We start from the raw sequence: 19295 nt of genomic DNA on the forward strand, positions 1-19295 counted from the left end.
AGTATTGATTTGAAGCTGAAAAGAAAATTAAAGAAATTCCTTATCTTTTTTCGTTCATGTTAACCATCGTCTTTTATACAAGAGCAAATCATGCGGCAACGGCCTTTATGTAAGAAGGGAGCTTATCTTTTGTACTTGGAACCTTCCTGAAATAGGATCGTGTTGGAGTCTCCGGCACAATGCAAGAACATTGCCAACGTCAATAACGACTTCATCAGAAAAAAAAAAAAACGAGGTGCCGGGTTTGGAGCCCGGCCTTTCCTTTGAAACGAGAACAGTCTCTTCTTCTTATTTATATAGGGCGCTCGGTCATGCCTCCCTTTTCGGAACAAGTCCACGACGTTAAGAAAGATAAGGAAAGACCACGTAACGAAATTCGAGAACATATCGAAACCTAGTCCGTTAAGTCGCCACAACCGGCAAACCACCCGCTCATGAATTGAGTCGTTATAATCCAAAATTTGGTAAATCAATCCGTTAAGAAGGAATTCTACATTGCTTATAGTACCAACACGGACATTGATGGCTTGATTCTCCAAGGTGAAAAAGAAGACATGTAGGAATCATATTACAATTTTGCTTGGTTCTACCATCCGGGATCAGAGTAGTCACGCCCGATCAGATCGACGTCCTTGACCCAACTCTCAAAGTCTCAAGCTAATGAAGCTTTAAGACAACATCTATTGATACATTGTTGTCATAATCTATCTTGTGTGCTCATAGCCAAATGTCCGACAAGGTTGTAAAACATATTCCTTGCTTTGAGGCCGGTTCAACAGTACAAGTAGAAAAAATAAGAGAGAGAGAGAGAGAAACCATTGTGGTCCTTCGAACGGTTGCTGTTTACATGTCAACTTTGTCTGTACCTTGTGTGCTTGATTGCATCAGATTCAGATGTGTTGTAAAGGACAGGACAGTCTATTTCCGAAACTTCTCGACGCTAACGAAACCTGGTTAGAGGCTCAAAAGGAGAGCTTGTACTTCAATTCTACGATCGATCACTGTGCCTGGATAGAGATCCCCGAGTGAGATTGCTATTTACTAACTACATTTTAGTGACAATGCTGTCAAGCTCAGGTGATCAGTGGTCGACTGTTGCAGACAGTTTTCTCGCATTTGGACGAGTCCTCGTGCTACCAATCTTGCTTGCGGCGATGTGGCGTCGTGGAAAGAGGCAAGAAACTCACCAACCATTCTTTCAAGGTTTTCATTCCGCTCATCAGAACCTTTTCAAGTGCATCGATCTCCAATTCGTATTGTTCGTAAAGGAAGAAGCAAGTAAACGAACAGACAAGAGCTGCAATTGCAAATAACATCAATTAGGATGAATAAATAATAAATCTTGAACCGCTTTAATCTGTACTTGTGTATAGCCACTGATTCTTACCTGCACCAACTGCGAAAGTCAGGTAATATGATACAATCAGCTTCAAGAAATACATAGCGACTGCAGTCTGCATTAGTTTGAAAAATAAAGTAAATAGACTTTATAACTCCAAATGCATTGTTAGTATGCGACTTAGACCCAAGCGATATAGAGCTAATTGAGCATCAGCAACCCGAAAATCCAAGACGAATGCATCTGTCCGCTACCACATACATTGGATGTTATTTCACAACCAAGGTGGTTCACCGAGAAAAAAATGATAAAGAGTGCCGATATTCCCGAGTAGTTCAAGTCGTTACTTGGCAATGTATCAAGTTCCTTGTTCATGAGAGAACCTTCGATCTTTTCTTCCTGCCCCAGAAAAGTAAGCAAAGAAAAACTAAATCTTTTCTTCAGCAAAGAGACTAGACAGTATGACAGTCAAGCGGTGCATGATGCACCACTACAACCAGAAAGGGCAAAGCAGGGGTAGTACACTGTAATTATGAGTGGATATTGCTGTGATAGTACAGAAGACATCATTCCTGAAGTCTCAAATTGCTATGATGAGATGTGATCTCAAAACCTTCATTCCTCAGCCTTGTAAAAGTCGAAACGTCAGTGTTTACTCAATTAAAAGTTTGATTATCATCAAGTTATGCAGACATATTTTATCGCAGAAATTAAAGTAGAAAAAGTTAGCCAAAAAGCTTGATGCTGGGAGTGTAAGCTTGGAAGGCCCGGATAATTCTGGTGAATGCACCCATGGTAGTCTAGTCACTCCTATTTCACACTAATATCTACTTATTGGGATGGTAAACCCGTCAAACATATCATGAATCTACAGGCACTTGAACACCCTCATTGATGATCCTTTACTCCGACACATCTATGATTCCTCGAACAAGGTGATATCTCATCTAGGGTAAATCCTTAACTCATCGCCCTCTTCCTAAGATGACAAATTTTCTGGTGAACTAAGGCTGCAGTGATTTCTAATCCAGCAATATTAAGTAAGGCAAAGTTTGATTTTTAGGGGTGATGATATAAAAGTTGACTGACAAATGACCCTTACAGAACTAAGGGCTGCTCAACTGCATCCATAAGTACAAAAGAGTAGGCCTTCTTAGAAACTAGAAGATTTTGTTTTTGGCCAAAAGAAACCAGAAGATTGAATGACAAAAAAGTACTATACTCTACCTGACACACAAGGTATCTCTCCGTCTCTCAAGAAAGAACATAAGAATGCACATGCCCAACATGGTCATACCGTTTGCAAAAGTTGGCAGTTTTAGCGCATTATGCTTTAAGAAGAAATTACATGACACCAATGGTCATACCTCAAAGAAAATGTTCCAATCCTCTCCTTGTGCCAACGATCTAATAATATGGACCCCTCTGTTCCACAATGAGATGATACTCCCAAGCGACTCTTCCACTATGCTTTTTTGCATATCAAAACAAGAGAAAGATGTTGTTTTGATATTAGAATCGAACCTGTTACAAACAACCAAGCATATGATCTATCATTTCAGTGAGTCAATGCTAAAACACACCAGAAGATAGCCACTATTCTAGAGGAAGTATAAAGAGTCTTCAAGTACTTGCGGACAAGAAAATCATTTTTTTCAAATGCAAAAGGGATCCCAGGCCTTTATACATAGCGAGACATTTAAAAACTACGTGTAAACAATTGCTCTTGCCGATAAAGCCAACAAGTTTACCCTAGAGATCTTGCTAAAGGAAAGTATGTATTGCATTCCTGTCTGTGAGGATAATGAATACTGTTTCTACAATGATTTTTATATTGCATACTACTACAGAAAAAAGAAAAAAAAAAAAAAAAGCTGCCACACAGTCACTGATCAAATAGCAAACCAAGAATATTTCATGCTTAAAGGCAAAAGCAAAGCACCTGACAAGCCTTAGCAGAATTCTAACCTCCAACAGAAAAAGTATGGCTATATCACTGGTTAGGCATAAAAGAGAGGCCAACAGGAACTAAGCAGAGGGAGAACTTGAATTAGTCAACTTTTGCAGGGACACATAAATGACTTAGCTTAAGAGAAACTTTTGACAGAAAACCTAGAAAAGGATGGCAAAAAAAGAAAGATCTTACTTGTAGTAGTAACAAGCATTTATACTTACAGGTTTGATGTCAGATAACCGTACCCAAAGAGTGCCATCATCATCATGAGTAGAAGATAAGCAGTAGATGAGATAAAACTTCTTCCACTGATGAAGAACCAGTAAAACAACACCACCGATACCAGAAAGTAGGCAAATGTCTCCTTCTCATCTCTCCAAAGCAAAATGTCCGCTACTGCAGTAGCATGACATGTCAGAAAATTTAGACAGTAAAGTTTCGTAATGAAGCATGTATTTGTCACATGCATGACACCGCATAACAAGACAAACTAGAAGGACTTTCATAGTGAGACCAGACTAGCCTATTCAATGGGTAGAAATGGCAGCTGTGCTTAGGTCCGGTCCGGATATTTTCTTCATCAATTAATCTGACGTTTGGTCAATTAGGCTCTTTTTGCAATAATGATGATGGCAAAGGATGAAAAAGCTGTAAAAGATCAGAGACAAACAATGTATGTTTTTGAAAACATCCTGCCATTACATGTTACCACAACAACTGACTGCACTTTGCTACTCCACCAAGAGCGATGGCAGAACGAATGTACTGAATTTTTAGGTTATGTTACAGTTACATTAGGACATAGAAATTTTGTCAAGAAACAGTTGCACTATTTTATTTTTTTTTGGTCGGGAACAGTTGCACTATTCAATTCATGCAAATAACTAAATTAAGTAATGGTCACTTTACAGAAAACAGCATTCAGCAACTTGGAGAAGGCATACAGAAAAGGTAGATCTATGTTGTAGACTCAAATATCTAAAGAGCTTTATTGACCAAGAAATTTATTCTGAACAGAATCATCTTCAGAAGAAGACTAAAAATGTAGCTTTTCACCATGGACAGTAAATTTAAAACGTTGATTTATAGACTTTTAAACTTAGTTAAATTCTTCGCTTGAACACAACATAATTAGCACTTGCACCAAAACATGGGTTAATGAACTTTAGCACAGGTATTCATGGGCTGGGGTTTACCTGCCTCAGGAGGATTCCTTGTGATAAAATTAATTAAAAAAAAAAAATAGCACGGGGAGAAGGTCAATGAGAAATAAGGTTGTTTCCATTTCTTCTGGCAGAGTAATAAGATTAATTCATTAATCTAATAAAAACCTCAGCAAAGTTTGATTATGAATCTACAAAAACAAATTTTCACAGTAAGAGTGGTATCACTAAAGAACCTAAATTATATATCATGGAGTAAAAAGAAAATACAACCTTTTCCTCCGCCAAGCATCCAATCTGCTTTTGACTGATCGGGAAAATCACCTTGTCCCCCATAAGATGAGTCTCTGGAATAATGAGAGAATGACGCAATGGTTCTTGCGATGCCATCCTGTTTGAGCAATAACAAGTGAATACCCACATTCAGACTCACATTGTTGAGACTAAGCAAGGACAACCATGTTGTGGCAGGAAAGCTCAAAACTATCACTGACATTGCCACAAATACCCCTAACTGCAAAATGATTTGATTGAGCATCCTAGTATCCCAATGAAAGTAAAGTAAGGGAACAAAAGGTGACTGGCAACAAATCAATGAAGCGAACATCCAAGTTGAGGACGACATAGCAAGTATAAAAGTAAGAGAAACATGCTGCAATAATACCCAAGACGAGGACCAAAAATGTAGCAGTTTTCCTGTATACTACTTTGGGATTGAGTAAAATATATGCAAAGTGAAAGAGAACTGCTTGATACTGCTAATGCTCAAAAGAATTATCTACAAAAACCAAATATAAGTTGATAAGGGAAAAAAAGATGTGTTCCATGGCAACTACCAGAGCCTGAGAAACTACATATCATTGTCAAAACTTAAAAGACAATGAGATTGACATTTTGCATATTCCCCAATAAGTTAACAAGCTCTTCCACCTAAAAGGAAATCCCAACATAAGTTTTGATGAAGCTCACGGTTGAAAGGACCATTGACGGCCCATAGATAAGGCCAATAATCTGGCAAAACCTACTCTATAACGTGCAAAGCGCTAAAAGCAACAGCTTAAGAGGAGATGCTCACTTCTAGGGAAACAATCGGCAAGTATTCAACTTGCTTCCGGGCTGCACTGCAATCAAAGGTTCTATTCCGGGAGGCTACTTGAACAGAAAGGCGAGCTGACAGCATATAACTGTTCTTTGCGATGCCCAATGATTCAAATATCCCTTCAAGAAGCAAGAAAAAATAGTAGACCATGCTAACAGGCAGCTTTATGACAGGCCTGCAATCAAGAGACAGATACTTAGCAAGCGAGGAGAAGTGATTATTACTGGGAACAGTCGGTTTTAAAAGGGTCAAAATTACAAGCTTACTGGTGTATAAACACTTCTAGGAAAACAACAACCAAATACCAACCGGTTAACCAAATCCGAAATCAAATTAAGCAAATATAAAAGTAATGCAATGCATCTGAAATATTAAAGCTTGATATCATAGTTATTTATTAAAGCTGTTAAATGAGCAAACCTATTCTTGAGAAAAAAATTGCTTAACTAGCATCTATCCCACCCCCCTCAAACCCATCCTCCAAACCCAAAAGAAAATGACAAAGAAAAAGCCACCACTTTAGCAAGTAAAGTTCAACACTAAATAATTCAACTAAGTAGTACAAAAAACACAAACAACTGATCTTAAGAATATAATCAGCGGAATAGGTGCAATACAAATGCGATTCTCATAGTCTTTCAGATTTGTGGAACAGTGATTTACATACTAACTCCAAATTTACAATAGATGGTGCTAGTGCAATCAAGATTTCCCTTCACCTTTGATATCCCAAGCCTTCCAATAGGACAGAGATGAATTCCCAGAACTTCACTGGTTCATTGTTAGTGATGAAGAACGCCTAAAACAGTCCAAAGATCAGCAACAGTAGAATCATGATAGCAAAGAGATCAGTGGCCAGTGATGTAACCGAAGCAATACCTTTCCTGCTACAGAGACAATCCGAGAACATAAAGCTTCTTCCGCACAAATATGGGCATGAGCTACATTCTCAATATAGGTGAAGTCGCACATATTTTCTCCACCTCCTATGATAAACTGAAATGAGAAGTTCTGTTACCTTAAAAATGATTCTTGATGGAGTTAAAAAAGCAATATGCGATCACAATAAGAAGACTCAAATTTCACAAATCAGGGACGAAAACTAAACTGCCATGATCACAGAGTAAATCCACTACATTACCAAGAACATTTGGTAGCATAAACATTCAATTTGGTCAACAAAATTGTCATATAAGGGAACAAAAAGAGATGAGGAAAATAAAATACAAGGATAAGAATGAGTTGCTCCAATCATACTACTCAACAATAGTTGTAATACAATGCAGACTGGCATAAAAATCAATAACATATACAGACCTTGTACAACTTCAGTAATACAAAATGTGGCGACTTATATTAATTGAGGAAGTGCACGGAAATTTCGCAAACCTTCATCCAGCCAGATTGTGCTAGCTTTACAACTGCTGGCACAAGCTGCGTATCTCCAGGACCAAAAATGCCACTAGGACGAAGGGCACATGTCAAGAGACCGTCAATATCGTTTGCAAACAAAACCAGTGCCTCCGCTTGAGCCCTGAGGTCACTCAACATGTCTGCATACTGCTTCATCGTACAGATAAGATCACGAAAGGAACTAGTGCGTGAAAGGATGAATGAAAGAAATCCTCATAGAATGTGAAAACGGCTCCGTCAAAGAAAGATACATGCCTTCCAAGGGTATGCCAATGATTCATTTCCACTATTTATGTCCCTTGAACCATCGAAAACAACATCCGCAGAGCTGTTGTATATTAGCCGTTTGACTTTGCACTCTCTACAAGCGTTTATGACGTTTTTTACACCTGCATCGACATGTGAAGATGCTAAAACAGCTAAACCACCCGACTGTATTAATTCCAAAAGTACCTTTCTACATGGTTTTACTATTGCTGACGGAGCAATTTCTTACCTTGAACAATGATCATGTAAGAGTTGTAGAAATCTTGACCCAACAAATCGGTAACATCCGTATAGAACACAGCCTGTGAACCTTTGATAACTGTGAAGGTAATATCAAAACCAAAATGGATCGGTCATTCCTATTTTATATTGGAAGAATAAGACCATGAAGCAGCAAAAATCAGGAAGAAATGGGAAAAAGAAGATCTGACGAGTTTTATTTCATGCTAAACACGACAGTTGGTACCTCTCTCTCGTTCTCAACCCAGAACCAGAAAGATAGCATCCGTAACACACTTTTGTGAGAATAGAATGCTCAGATATTTTATTTTACGTTCAAACAGAGCAACCAACCAGATTGCAAATCGAGGAGCATGATATTTCCAATTACAGGTGAACAAGCACAACTGGAACTTACTCATGCTAGTTAGCTGCCATGGAGACAACAACCATTCAAATCATAATTCTACACCAAACATTTCTCTTGTTCCTTTTGTTTTAATATGGCAATTATATCGTACAATAGCCCGCTATTTTGCGGTCAAACACCTTCAGCGCTGAGAATAGAGTGCTGCTCATTTCTTAAATTTGAGATGAAAATTGAAATGCAAAGTTTTTTTCATGATAGTATGCAATGATGACCGCGACTATAGTCACATGGCAAGGAGAAAACTTTGGTTCCCATATAACACGTGGGCAAACGCAGTCGTGGAATGGAATGGCCGGGTCAAATTTGTTAACCAGCTGCAGAATACTCGATAAACACAACTCCATGAACCACACAGCAATCTCTCTGGGGTTCTCCTAGATTTTGCAACGAACATAGCCCGACAATGGTAAACCTTTTGATTCAGCAGCAATCTCTCCTCACTTTCCCAACCACCTCCTGCCACGTCACCATATACGCAATACGCAGAACAACAGCCGAAACACACCACACGGCAAACGTTTCCCGACCTCACACTTCCTTCTCCTCATATCTTCACCGTCCACGTTTCTACGTCCGATCACATGCACAAGGCGCGAATCAGGCTCTCCTCACCTGCGAGAACGGACGATCGGTCGCGGACGTCGAGGTGATGGTAGGAAGCCAGGCCGGCGGAGATGGCCTGCGAGAGGAGGAGCGCCGCCGCCTCGTCCCGCTCCGCCGACGGATCGAGCCGAAGGGAGCGGTCGGAGTCGGCGACGCGGACGATCCACTTGCCGAGCTCGAGGAGCCTGAGGACGAGCCACCGCCCGACGAAGCCGCGGCCGCCGATGACGACGCAGGTCCGCCTCCTAGGGCTCGAGGTGGCCGACCAGCTGTCGCCGATCGCCGCCATTTTCCGTTACGCAGAGAGAGAGAGAGAGGGAGGGGGGGAGGGAGAGAGGGGGGCTTCGCTCGCATCAAATCAAGGGGCGGGGGGTGATGATGGCGGGGAAATTATAATACGAAGGAAAAAAAGAGACGGTCGTGAAGTTTCACGGGGCGGGCGGGCGGGCGGGCCCCGGGAATCGGGTGACCGGGTCACCCGGTCAAATCCTTTTGGGGATTCCACTATTTCCCTTTTTTCGTTTTCTCATCCATTCCATTTCACTCATATATTATGAACAAATGCACTCAAAGTCCTAAAATTTATCACGAAAATACAATCGAGTCCTAAAATTTCCAAAAAATGTAACAGAATGACTTGATTGGACCAATTTGATAAATTTTAGAACTCGATTACACTTGCATAACGAGTTTTAAAACTCAATTGCACTTTTTAAAAATTTGGGAACTTAATTACTCTTTCATAATAAATTTTATGACTTTTGATACACTCGCCCCTATATATTATCTCTTCGATTTCACCCACCAATTTTCTTCACCTTGGGTTATTTAACTCTCACGGATAAAGAAATAACAGTATTTATCATTTGCCAGTAGAATATACCGTCAAAATATTGACATGCCGTTATTTAACGCGATAAACATGATAATTGACGAGAGAGGAGGGAAGTGGCAAGGGAGATAACAATAGGCATTGTCACGGCCCGGCAGCTTGGCAAATGATGCGGTGAGGATTTTATTGTATGCGAGAGTCGCGATCGACACCTTCTCACGAAGGTGTTGTCTGGTGGTAAACGGAAACTATCGATTTTCTTTCTTTGCCCTTCCTTTTACGTCTTATCCACTTACGAAAATGAACGTGCTAACGAGTCGATAATGTGAGAAGGCAAATGAGGGATTGGATCACACCAAATTGGTCGGAAGATGCGACTGAAATAAAAGTCCGAAAGAAGACTGTTCTTTCCTTTTCGAAATCCCATCAGCTCTAATGCCTTTCTTTCTGGATAGGTGGAAAAAGAAACGTGGGATAGGAAATTGAAAAAGATAAAAAAAAAAGTTATCTCCACCACTTCTCCTTCTCCCACTTACTCTTCTTTCCTAAACATAGGCTTCAACTTACCAACTTTGACAAAGTATCCAATCGTAGGATTCAAGAGATGTCTGACTCCCCAGTACCGCTCATTCCAAAAGACGGCATGCTTTTACAGCACAGTTGGTGAGCCGACCATTAATAGCCAAACAACAGCGAATGCTTAAGACTGAAGAAGTGCACGGGGAGATCAAAAGAGCCTCTCAACTTCACGGAAGCTGACGTCAGTCCTTTGGAAGAAAAGCAGAGAAAGGAGACACGTGGTGTTGGTTGGGAGAGAGAGAAAGCTTCATTAGGTCACCATAAAGAATGCCCAAAAAGAAGGTGGTAAAGTAAGTTTGGTAAACAAATACGTCAACTAAAGGGTTTCACAATTTCCCAAATATCAAATTGCAGGTGAAGTGCTCACTTCAGTCCGCCGCAACCAAACCGTGTCGTCCCGTCTTTGCTTTTCTTAGGGAATTCCCAAGCTCTGATGTGTGGTCATACACTGACATCCTCCCAACAAAGTCATTTTTTTTCCATCTCTTCTTTGTCCAATAATAGCATTGGAAGCACACGCACGGCATGCACTTGATACATGATAATCTTTGGATATCAATGATATGCATAGAAAGCGAAACGCCCTTTCGTGCTACAATGAAGTGTATATTAAGCGGGAAGCGCGATTGTGAAAGGTGAAGTTGCTAGAAATCAATTGAATATGGAGACAACGGAATTACGCGGAGTTATTCATTAAGTAAACTATTCATACTCTTCTCCGAGTAAGGCCGACAATCTTTCGCATGACAAGTTACCACGTTACGTAGATAAGGAAAGTTTTATTATGCCTCTATTACATGATGCAAAAATGTTATTTTCCTCAAATATCAACGAACTAAAAATGACTGCCAATCCGGGATGGCCATTTGAGTTCGGTCATTTCTATGCAAACTCCGCGAGAAGATTCTCAACCAACTCAACAGAACCCCATAACCCAACAGCTCTTAAGGAAGCGAATCCTAATTGTTCACACAATCGCAAAACATGTTACTTTGAAGCTCATTAAAAGCCTGTCGATCACTGCCTCTCCCTGAGATTCGACAAAATCACCTCACTGGTCAATCTTCAATATACATGGTGCATGATGCAATCACAGTTCAGAGAGGCACGGTGTGACAGCCTTCTTATCCGGCACATTCATGAAAGCACGTGTTGTGATACTTTCAAGCAGAAGAGAGTATATGCTTCACAATAACAATATGCCTTTTTACCAAACAATTGCTCGAAGAATCAATCCAGTAATTAGATCTCACGTTACCGGAACTACAATCGTCGAATGAACGACCACTTATAGACGCATTCACAAGCTCACCTCTATACAAAATCTGAAATAGCTATTGACAAGCTCAAAAATTATCCTTTGCTTGCCTGATAACTCGCAATGCCTCAGCATCATCTGCTGCGGCTGGAATACTTAGCGACTGTCGAATCTCCATGCTCGAAGTGCGAAGGAATGGATTACACATTTTCTCCGTCTTCAAAGTCGTTGGGATCTGAAAAACCAGAAATCGTCACATTACAGAAACCGAAAGCATCTAACAGTAATATCCACCACACCAACAAAGAAAACTGTCCCATAGATATATCTTGATTTAAATTGATATCTGACTCAAACAGAATCTGCATAATCATAAATTACTGCGCACCTATAATTGCATCTGAATAAAAGGTCTGGAACTATTGTTATTAACTCATGCAATTCAGAAGTTTGACCGAGGTAAGAAAACCAAACAAGCCAGTCTCAAGATCTGCATCTCCCCACTCTGAGAATCTTTCAGTGTCCAGAGAATTAGTTTATTGGAGGCAAACCAGAGCTGACCTGTCAAATATGGCTACATAAATACTCTTTCTCCTGTATTTGTCCCTGAACATGGTGAAGCAACCTAAAATACTAAGTTAATTGAAGAAACTATCATAAGCCCATCAGACGGGCAAAATAGAAAAACCAAGATAGCCTTGCTAAGCATTATTCTAAACTGCATTTAATGTGCTTTGGGAACACAAAGTGGGCTTTTCATGTTTCCACGTACGACATGTTACTCATTTTCGCGATCTTGACTTTTACAAACTTTCTCTATATATAGTTAGCTGAGATAGTGCCCTAAAGGCACTCATTAATAGGTCCATTTGCTAATATATAACATCTAGGTACAGCGGCCTCAAATTGCTATAACACCTCATCGGTAACACGGGAAAATTACAACCGACCGAACATGAAGTCATATCACCCAGAAAAGATTTTATAAATCAAATATATGGCCCTTTATAAGGAAAAGGCACTGTTGCTTTGCATATTAATATAAAGAGCTCATTTTTAGGACATCACATGCACAACGCTTTGAAAAAATATAAGTCTCTTGCTATATGAAAACTCGGCCAAAACCGTCAGCAGTAGTCACTGCACCATAAATAAAATGTTCGATGAATTCTTCAAAGTTAAAATTATTAATGCCAAATAAAAACTGGTCCAAAAGTACCGTTGCTGTGCCTTTGCTGCGAAGATGAGCAACTTGGGCCGCATAATTTTTAAGCGCTTCATTGTTGGGTTCTATAGACAGTGCAAACTTTGAATTACTCTGCCAAGAAATGACACCCAATTAGAGCTTTCATAAATTTGAGCTTGGGAAGGCTTAACAACATAAGAAGATAACTTAACTAACCAATGTATATTCATGACCACAATAAATGTTTGTATCATCAGGCAAAGCCGTGATCTTTTTGAGGGATGAAACCATCTGCCAGAAAAATCAAAAGTTCATATCTGTCACTGATTATTAGCCAAATCTGGCCCAAAAAAATAATGACTATTAGCAAAAGCAGAACAAGCAGGAGATAAGCGGTAAAAGCACAGTTATTGGTATGAGAACAGTCACCATTTTAAGTGAGTGTCACAAAAAGACATTCAATACTTCCCAGCACTAAAGATGGATGTTCCAAACCAATATTGGATGTGAGACTCAATGAAAGTTGACTCTCAGTCCTAAAATGTTTTTAAATAGAAATGTAAGAGCTAAATTCGTCTCTCCTTAAGACAACTGGAAAGCACCATCAAAAGGAAACAGTAACAGAACAGGGGATTCGGCGCAAAATGCTTTGTTCCTGCCTATGCGAAGAGGCATTTCCCTCTAAACTGGTAGTTCTTTTTTTTTTCCTGGCCATAACTTGTCCTTCTCCTTCAACAGAACCAAACATAACCAAGTTCTCTAACTTCTGGACACATCACTAGTTGAATTAGAATATCTATCAGTCATAGCAACAAACGAAAACTTATCTACTACCTAACTTAACTACTACATATTTGACAATAGGACAAGAGAAAAGTTAAACATTTAATTCCCATACTTCCAGAAGTTAACCATCACGATTTCTACCGTTCCTCAAACAGTCATTTCTATATTTTCCTCGGTATTTGTCCCACATAACATCATTTTCAATATCTAAAGCCGCAAAAAAAGAAAAAATATATATTATTGCAAGCACAAATAACCTGTTCAGGAGTCCCTTCAAAGAGCTTGCCACACGATAAGCTAAACAATGTATCTCCAGTGAAAATTACTCCAGATCCAGGAAAATAAAAACTAATGTGGCCTGCCACACAAAATCAATTTGATGCATTAGAAAGAGGGAGAAGAGGCCAAAAATACTCGTGCAATCTGATGCTAATGAAATATCCATAAATAACATACTAGACCAATTTCCGTCAAAAGCCTCTAAACGAAGCAAAAGTAATTGGATAGAAAGCTATGTTCATTGCACAGTCATGTGAGTCATGTATGAATCTCCCAAAACAGGCATCCCTTGGGGGAATCATATCCTCCATAGATACTAAAAATTTAGTGCAGATCTTGTAAAAGTAGGCAAAACCAACAAAGTATGGCATGCACCAATCGCAAAAGTCTCAAGCAAATTAGAGGAGTGTTATGGCTTAAAGAGCAAATGAAAACCACAACTGTATAGGTGTCCATACGACTTTGTGTGAGCCATATTGCCTGATAAATATAAAGAGCTAATTTAAAGAAATCTGATTCCACCACTCAGAGACTAACAGCCAAAGTTTCTCGAAATAAATAAGGAGAACCCAACCTCGAGTGTGTCCTGGAGTTTCAATCACAAGCACCTCATGTCCAGCGAACATCCATTTATCCCCATCTTTGAGGGCTATATCTATGCCAGGTATTCTGTCCCTGTCTATTCCTGAACCAATCACCTATAAGAGTTGAAGGTATTATGAGCTAATGCAGAAATTGCGAACTGCAAAAAATGCTTGAGCAGGACTTTGGTAGAACAAAAAAAATCTTCTTCAGTGCTTGGAAAGGGCACAGAGAACACAAATTGCAGACACTGAAGCTTAAGAAAGGTATCGAATGATTATAAGTTTCAATTGTCAAATCCTAAATCTTTACATTATGAAACAACCAAATATATTGTCTGCAGATTAAGAAACGTCCTAATCTACCTCGAGTAAATTTTTAGAAGTAGGGAGACTAATTTTGTGTGTTTCTTATTCCCATTATGATGTATAAGAGCAAATAGCTCGTTGACTCTAGAAAGGACAAAGCCAATACTAGCTTCAGCCATGTTTTTAGGAGGCTATATAACACGAAAAACACAGTGCTGCATCAGCATGACCAGAAAACAAGTTGTTGACCGTGCAAAACTAGGCAATCTCAACCAGAACATCCAATCCAATCTAAATAAAAGAATCCAGCAGTAAGCTACTTCAGGCAGCAGGTCGCACTATGATGTAATTTTCTTTCCTCAGAAAGTGTCAATTACAAACCCATAATGGATCTAGTCCTGCAAGAAGAGCAATTTATAAGTGCATCCACTATAAGTCTCATCATATGTTAAAAGTTCTCAAAAACTATTCTCTCTCTATAGAGAACATGCGTATTTATGATTGCTTAAGTGTAACTTAATTCATTATGCTCCAACTTGACATTGGCTAAACCCCTTGGTCAGAATAAAAACAAATGCATGGAATAAAGATTCAGCTAAGTAACTTGAGAGATCAGGTTTTCATATCATTCTAATAAAAATATATACACATAACAGAAAAAAGCTTCTTGCACACACATTCCATCCTTGACTTTTTCCCATGTATATCTAAAAAGTTTAGAAGAAGAGTAGCAGTAAATGTAGTTAATTAACAAGATGATGCATCATACCTTAGCACCGTACCTTGCTTTTAGCTCCACGTTGCCTCCAGTGTGATCAAAATGATGATGGGTATTTAATATGTAGGTGAGATTTCGGTTTTTCCTACTCAGAGCATCAATTATAGGTCGAGATTCAGAAGGATCAACCACTCCAACTGTCCCAGTATCCACGTCATGTAAAAGATATGCGTAGTTGTCCGTGAGACATGGTACCTATGGAAAGGTGCAAAGAATTATGTATCCACGCAACAAAGTACAAATGAAATTTCTGATTGACCGAACAGATACACCAAACGCTAGTGAAAACTAAAAAAGTAGACACACAAAAAATTCTACTGGATACTTTTAATTAACATACTTTGGAATGTACCAGAAAAATAAGCATCTGTAAATGTACCCAAAGGTATGATTTAAAATCACGTCATGGGAAAAGGACATATGATTAGATATGATTATCCAGGAGCGTTTAAAGTAGTAATCTGACTTAGAACGATAAACAACGAAGCCACTAGTCACCTTTTGATGATTATAAAGTTATTGCCGCACAACAGGGATGAATAGAACAACGGAAGTAACTTCAACATCTTCCATGAAGTTGCACTCAACAACTATTCCAACAAGACCCAATCATCCATGCTGTCATCCATCTTCCATATTTTACTAAGTTAATGACATCGACACAATCATACGCAGTGGACAACATCCACTGAATAAAAAACAAAAACAACTAAAAACAGTAGGGACAACAAAAATATCTCTTCCTTAGCAATATGCAGCAACATTAGATGGAAGCAGACCCTTTAGAATCTACTCTTTCTAAGTTGTCAATTATCTTTACCCAGGCCACGTAAGTTCTTTTCCATTTAGAATCTACTCTTTCTAATTTGTCAATTATCTTTACCCAGGCCACGTAAGTTCTTTTCCATTGCATGGGTTCCTAATTTTCTCCATAACTATTGAGCAATTCTATTTCACTGAGGAAAATTCCAGCATCAATTCAAGGATTTACGTAGGATAAGTCTCCGACAATAATTTCAACTCCGAGAAGCATATAAGCGTCTCCACAAACAAAGCCTTCACTATCCAAGCATCATTATCTGACCATTCTCTGTACTACATAATTCACAGCTCAGAATAAAATTCAGAAGAAATAGCAAATTCACGTTGTAATTATTTGCATTTCTATCGGTTATTAAGACTGTACATAACAAAATAAGAAGCTAAATACTTCACCAAAAAAAAATTTAAAAACTTTACCAAAAAAAAAATAAGAAGCTAAATAGAAAGAATGCGACAGTACGCCTGTCTGCCTGATGTAACCCAGGCGAGACTCACCAATTCAATCTGTAAAGAGGAGGACATGTTATACACGGTGCAAAATTGAGTAACTTTGAGAGATCTACTGGCACCCCACAAGGTCTTGAAAGGAATAGACAGGAAACGCAACAACCCATACGGAAGTCCTTTCCTCAAACAAAGCTGTTTCATGCCTGGCCACACGCATAGCCCGCTCTTCACCTGAATTAAACAAAGCAAGATTATGAAGATTTTTACAAGAAAAGGTTGGCAAATATAGCTCGAGAAGGGACCCGAAAGCACCAAGTCAACTAAGAGAGAGGGCAAGATATAGCAATAGACAAGCACAGTGACAATCAATCACAACCGTTTACCCAGTAAACACCGCCTCCAAGAGGGCAGCAACGTAAACAGACATAGCTTGTGAAGAAGATCAAGAACCCAACTGAAGATTCAGGACACGAGATCACAGTCAAAAAGGTACTCAACTTAGCGCCGGATCAAACGATACGGGAGACCCAAGCTAATGCCCAAGTAAAAGAAAAAAACGCAAGTTCCGCGATCAGTGTCTCTACAGCAGAGTCGCGGTCACGCATTGCCAAACAAGACAAGGAGGACAAGGAATCATCCTTCGATCAGGACACGGCGACACGACAGCAGACGAAAGCATAGCCGAAATCGGAACCAGTCACTTGAGAAAGGCCAAAGCGCCACAGCAGAGCGGAAGAAAAACAAACGGGACAAAAAAGCTCACTCCGGCACTAGACCTTCCTCCATCCATTAAGGACCCAGATTTGCTACCGAACAAACGTGCAGCGATCAAACACTAGCGAACCAAAAGTAATAATATCATATTCGCCGGTGCGATCCGAGTCACCGTGCGGAACACGATTCGGCCAAGGAAATGCGCGCATGGCGCACTCGAAATCGAATCATGTGGACTTAAAGAGAGGGGGAGAGGGAGAAACCCTAACCCTAGAACAAGGGAAGGAAGCCATGGTGCAGGAAGCTTTGGAGATCGTCTGCATCGCTTTCTTCCTTCTTCGCCAAATCCTCCTCCTCCTCCTCCTCCTCCTCCTCCTCGCTCCAGAAAGAGAGAAAAGAGTGACAGGACTGCTTGGTGGAGAGAGAGAGAGGGAGGCAGTGTGTGTGGGCTGGCGCTTTTCTTCTTTTATGGCAGTTGGCAACTTGCTCGGGTGCTTCATTCATTCGTTGTTATCAAAATTATAAAATAATAAATGATGATAATAATAATAAGGAATAATGATACAAATAATATTTAAATTTTAGCTCAGACTAGATTAAATATTTTCATATATTTCAAGAACAGAATTGAATATGTACCAAAAATTTAGGGATAACATTGAACGAATTAAAAGTTCGGGGACCACATTGAAAATTAGCCTAAAGTTCAGGGACTTCATTGAACAAATTAAAAGTTCAGAGACCAAATTGCACGTTGAGGCAAATTTCAGGGACTATTTGTGTCATTTTCCCTAATAATAATAAGATCTGCAAAATTGAAAACTCTCTCTAGTTAATTAATTAATTAATTAAAAAAAAGCGGCTCGTGTTTATTGTCAATAAACTTTTTTTTTAACGAAATTCTACCGTGTAGTCGAGCTGAGCTGAGCCAAGTTTGTGCATTGTTGAATTCAAGCTCAATGACCCTCGACTCGAGTCCTTACATGTTCGAGGCTCGAGCTCGGTCAAGCAATGATTCTTCCTTCTGAACTAAAACATTAAGATCTTAGAGCCCGACCTAATTACGATAAACGTTTAAATAGAAATTCGACCTCGAGTTTAGGTATATCTATTTTTGTAATCGTAAAATGTTCTTGAATATTAAAAAAATTAACTTAGGAGTGTATCAAGTTCAGTAGTGACAAGTTCGACTCGAAGAAGATGCTTGAGTGAGTCGAATTCAAGCTCGGCTCGAAATCAGGCGAGTCGATCTCGAGCAGCTATTGAGCCGACCCTGAGTTGTAGGCATATGAATAGCTCGACTCGGTTTTCGTCCCTACCGTAAAATGAAAAATTATTTGCATTTGAGCTCTTAAAAAAGTTGAAAATTCGACCTTTATTTAACTGGTCAGTACTCTAAATCGATGTTTGGGTTCTTAATGTCACCAATAAATATAAAAGAAATTATAAATATCACAAAATTCGCTCATCGATCAGCGACCACTAAATTTTAAAATTTGCAAAATTAATTTATTTTTTATGGTGGAATGGGATCCAGATGTAATGGCTTTTTTTCTGGTTCAAAGACGCTTAAAAATTAGAATAGGGAAAACAAAATATGCTGGCCCGACTTTATTATATTCTTTTCGAAGATGCTCCTCGAGCCACGTTGACACGCACGTGCCCTCTTTATTTTTATTTTATTTCTTTTCTCTCGCATTTTATTTTTCTACAGTAGAGAAACACGACCTCGTCGCACTCAACCCCACATTCCACCACATAAAATAAACCCGATTTTTTTAAAATGCTAATAGGAAAAATCGTCCACAATAAATTTGTTTAAAGATAGTCCATTGAATATCCTTTTTCCATAATTTCCGTACCACAACAATAAAAGGATATACAAGAATATACCACGCTATACGCGATTATTTTATGTCCGTTTGGTACAAACTACAGAGTCATTGTTGCACGATTAAGGCGTTGTGGTTATATGACCGTTTGCTATAGGCTCTAAAAGCGTCGCGGTAAAAAAAGATGAACATCTATCGATATAGATCAGTTTGTTAAACCGTATTTATGACTGATCGTGGTTAACTTTTCGTATAATGTCACGGATGATGATCCTTATGTTTTTTTTTTTTCTCAAGATTCAAAATCGTCGTTTCGTCATTATTTTTTTCTTTTTTGATTTAAGGCGGTCCATTTACCTTTTAAGATTGTCCAATTTTAGATATGTTGCCTCGTTCGTCGTTGTC

The 19295-nt window shown here is 39.2% G+C and overlaps 3 protein-coding genes across 7 annotated transcripts in view; all 3 read right to left on the minus strand.

The window, feature by feature from the left end:
* Window positions 1–19295, minus strand: part of LOC115688599 (probable transcription factor PosF21) — a 59391-nt gene that overhangs the window by 28167 nt on the left and 11929 nt on the right. The window lies entirely within an intron of this gene.
* Window positions 542–8841, minus strand: LOC115688616 (3beta-hydroxysteroid-dehydrogenase/decarboxylase). 2 transcript variants are annotated; one of them, XM_030614501.2, is made up of 12 exons: window positions 8497–8840; window positions 7465–7554; window positions 7224–7357; window positions 6945–7115; window positions 6435–6551; window positions 6275–6354; window positions 5532–5730; window positions 4730–4847; window positions 3515–3689; window positions 2707–2863; window positions 1388–1454; window positions 542–1297 (listed from the first exon to the last, which is right to left on the minus strand). In XM_030614501.2, exons 1-12 carry the CDS (start codon window positions 8774–8776, stop codon window positions 1134–1136), a joined length of 1752 nt encoding a protein of 583 aa, XP_030470361.1. In that variant the 5' UTR covers window positions 8777–8840; the 3' UTR covers window positions 542–1133. The 2 variants fall into 2 exon arrangements, with proteins under 2 accessions (XP_030470361.1, XP_056161287.1); XM_056305312.1 differs by lacking the exons at window positions 542–1297; window positions 1388–1454 and adding an exon at window positions 1465–1966 and having other exon boundaries at window positions 8497–8841.
* On the minus strand, window positions 11081–17485 carry LOC115688619 (hydroxyacylglutathione hydrolase 2, mitochondrial). 4 transcript variants are annotated; one of them, XR_008814973.1, is made up of 9 exons: window positions 17328–17485; window positions 16393–16575; window positions 15067–15270; window positions 13982–14105; window positions 13386–13486; window positions 12559–12633; window positions 12376–12474; window positions 11545–11717; window positions 11166–11391 (listed from the first exon to the last, which is right to left on the minus strand). XR_008814973.1 is itself a non-coding variant. In XM_056305316.1 (9 exons), the coding sequence occupies exons 1-8, from the start codon at window positions 17379–17381 to the stop codon at window positions 11721–11723; spliced, it is 882 nt and encodes a 293-aa protein (XP_056161291.1). In that variant the 5' UTR covers window positions 17382–17485; the 3' UTR covers window positions 11166–11391; window positions 11718–11720. The 4 variants fall into 4 exon arrangements, 3 of the variants coding, with proteins under 3 accessions (XP_030470365.2, XP_056161291.1, XP_056161289.1); XM_056305316.1 differs by lacking the exon at window positions 11545–11717 and adding an exon at window positions 11718–11762; XM_056305314.1 differs by lacking the exon at window positions 11545–11717 and adding an exon at window positions 11718–11781.

Source organism: Syzygium oleosum, unplaced genomic scaffold, assembly GCF_021117445.2.
Source record: "Syzygium oleosum isolate NSW1041296 unplaced genomic scaffold, Sole_v2.1 Sole_v2.37, whole genome shotgun sequence".
Taxonomy (NCBI): domain Eukaryota; kingdom Viridiplantae; phylum Streptophyta; class Magnoliopsida; order Myrtales; family Myrtaceae; genus Syzygium; species Syzygium oleosum.

Excerpts from the sequence above, each read along its gene's own strand:
- LOC115688616 (XM_030614501.2), bottom strand. The coding sequence starts at position 8,776 with ATGGCGGCGATCGGCGACAGCTGGTCGGCCACCTCGAGCCCTAGGAGG. Across the intron at positions 7,358-7,464 it reads TTACATGATCATTGTTCAAG|GTGTAAAAAACGTCATAAAC; the intron begins GTAAGAAATTGC and ends ATGTCGATGCAG. Across the intron at positions 5,731-6,274 it reads GAAGGCTTGGGATATCAAAG|GCCTGTCATAAAGCTGCCTG; the intron begins GTGAAGGGAAAT and ends TCTTGATTGCAG.
- LOC115688619 (XM_030614505.2), bottom strand. The coding sequence starts at position 17,381 with ATGCAGACGATCTCCAAAGCTTCCTGCACCATGGCTTCCTTCCCTTGT. Across the intron at positions 12,634-13,385 it reads TTGAAGGGACTCCTGAACAG|ATGGTTTCATCCCTCAAAAA; the intron begins GTTATTTGTGCT and ends TTTTTCTGGCAG. Across the intron at positions 11,392-12,375 it reads GCAGCAAAGGCACAGCAACG|ATCCCAACGACTTTGAAGAC; the intron begins GTACTTTTGGAC and ends CTGGTTTTTCAG.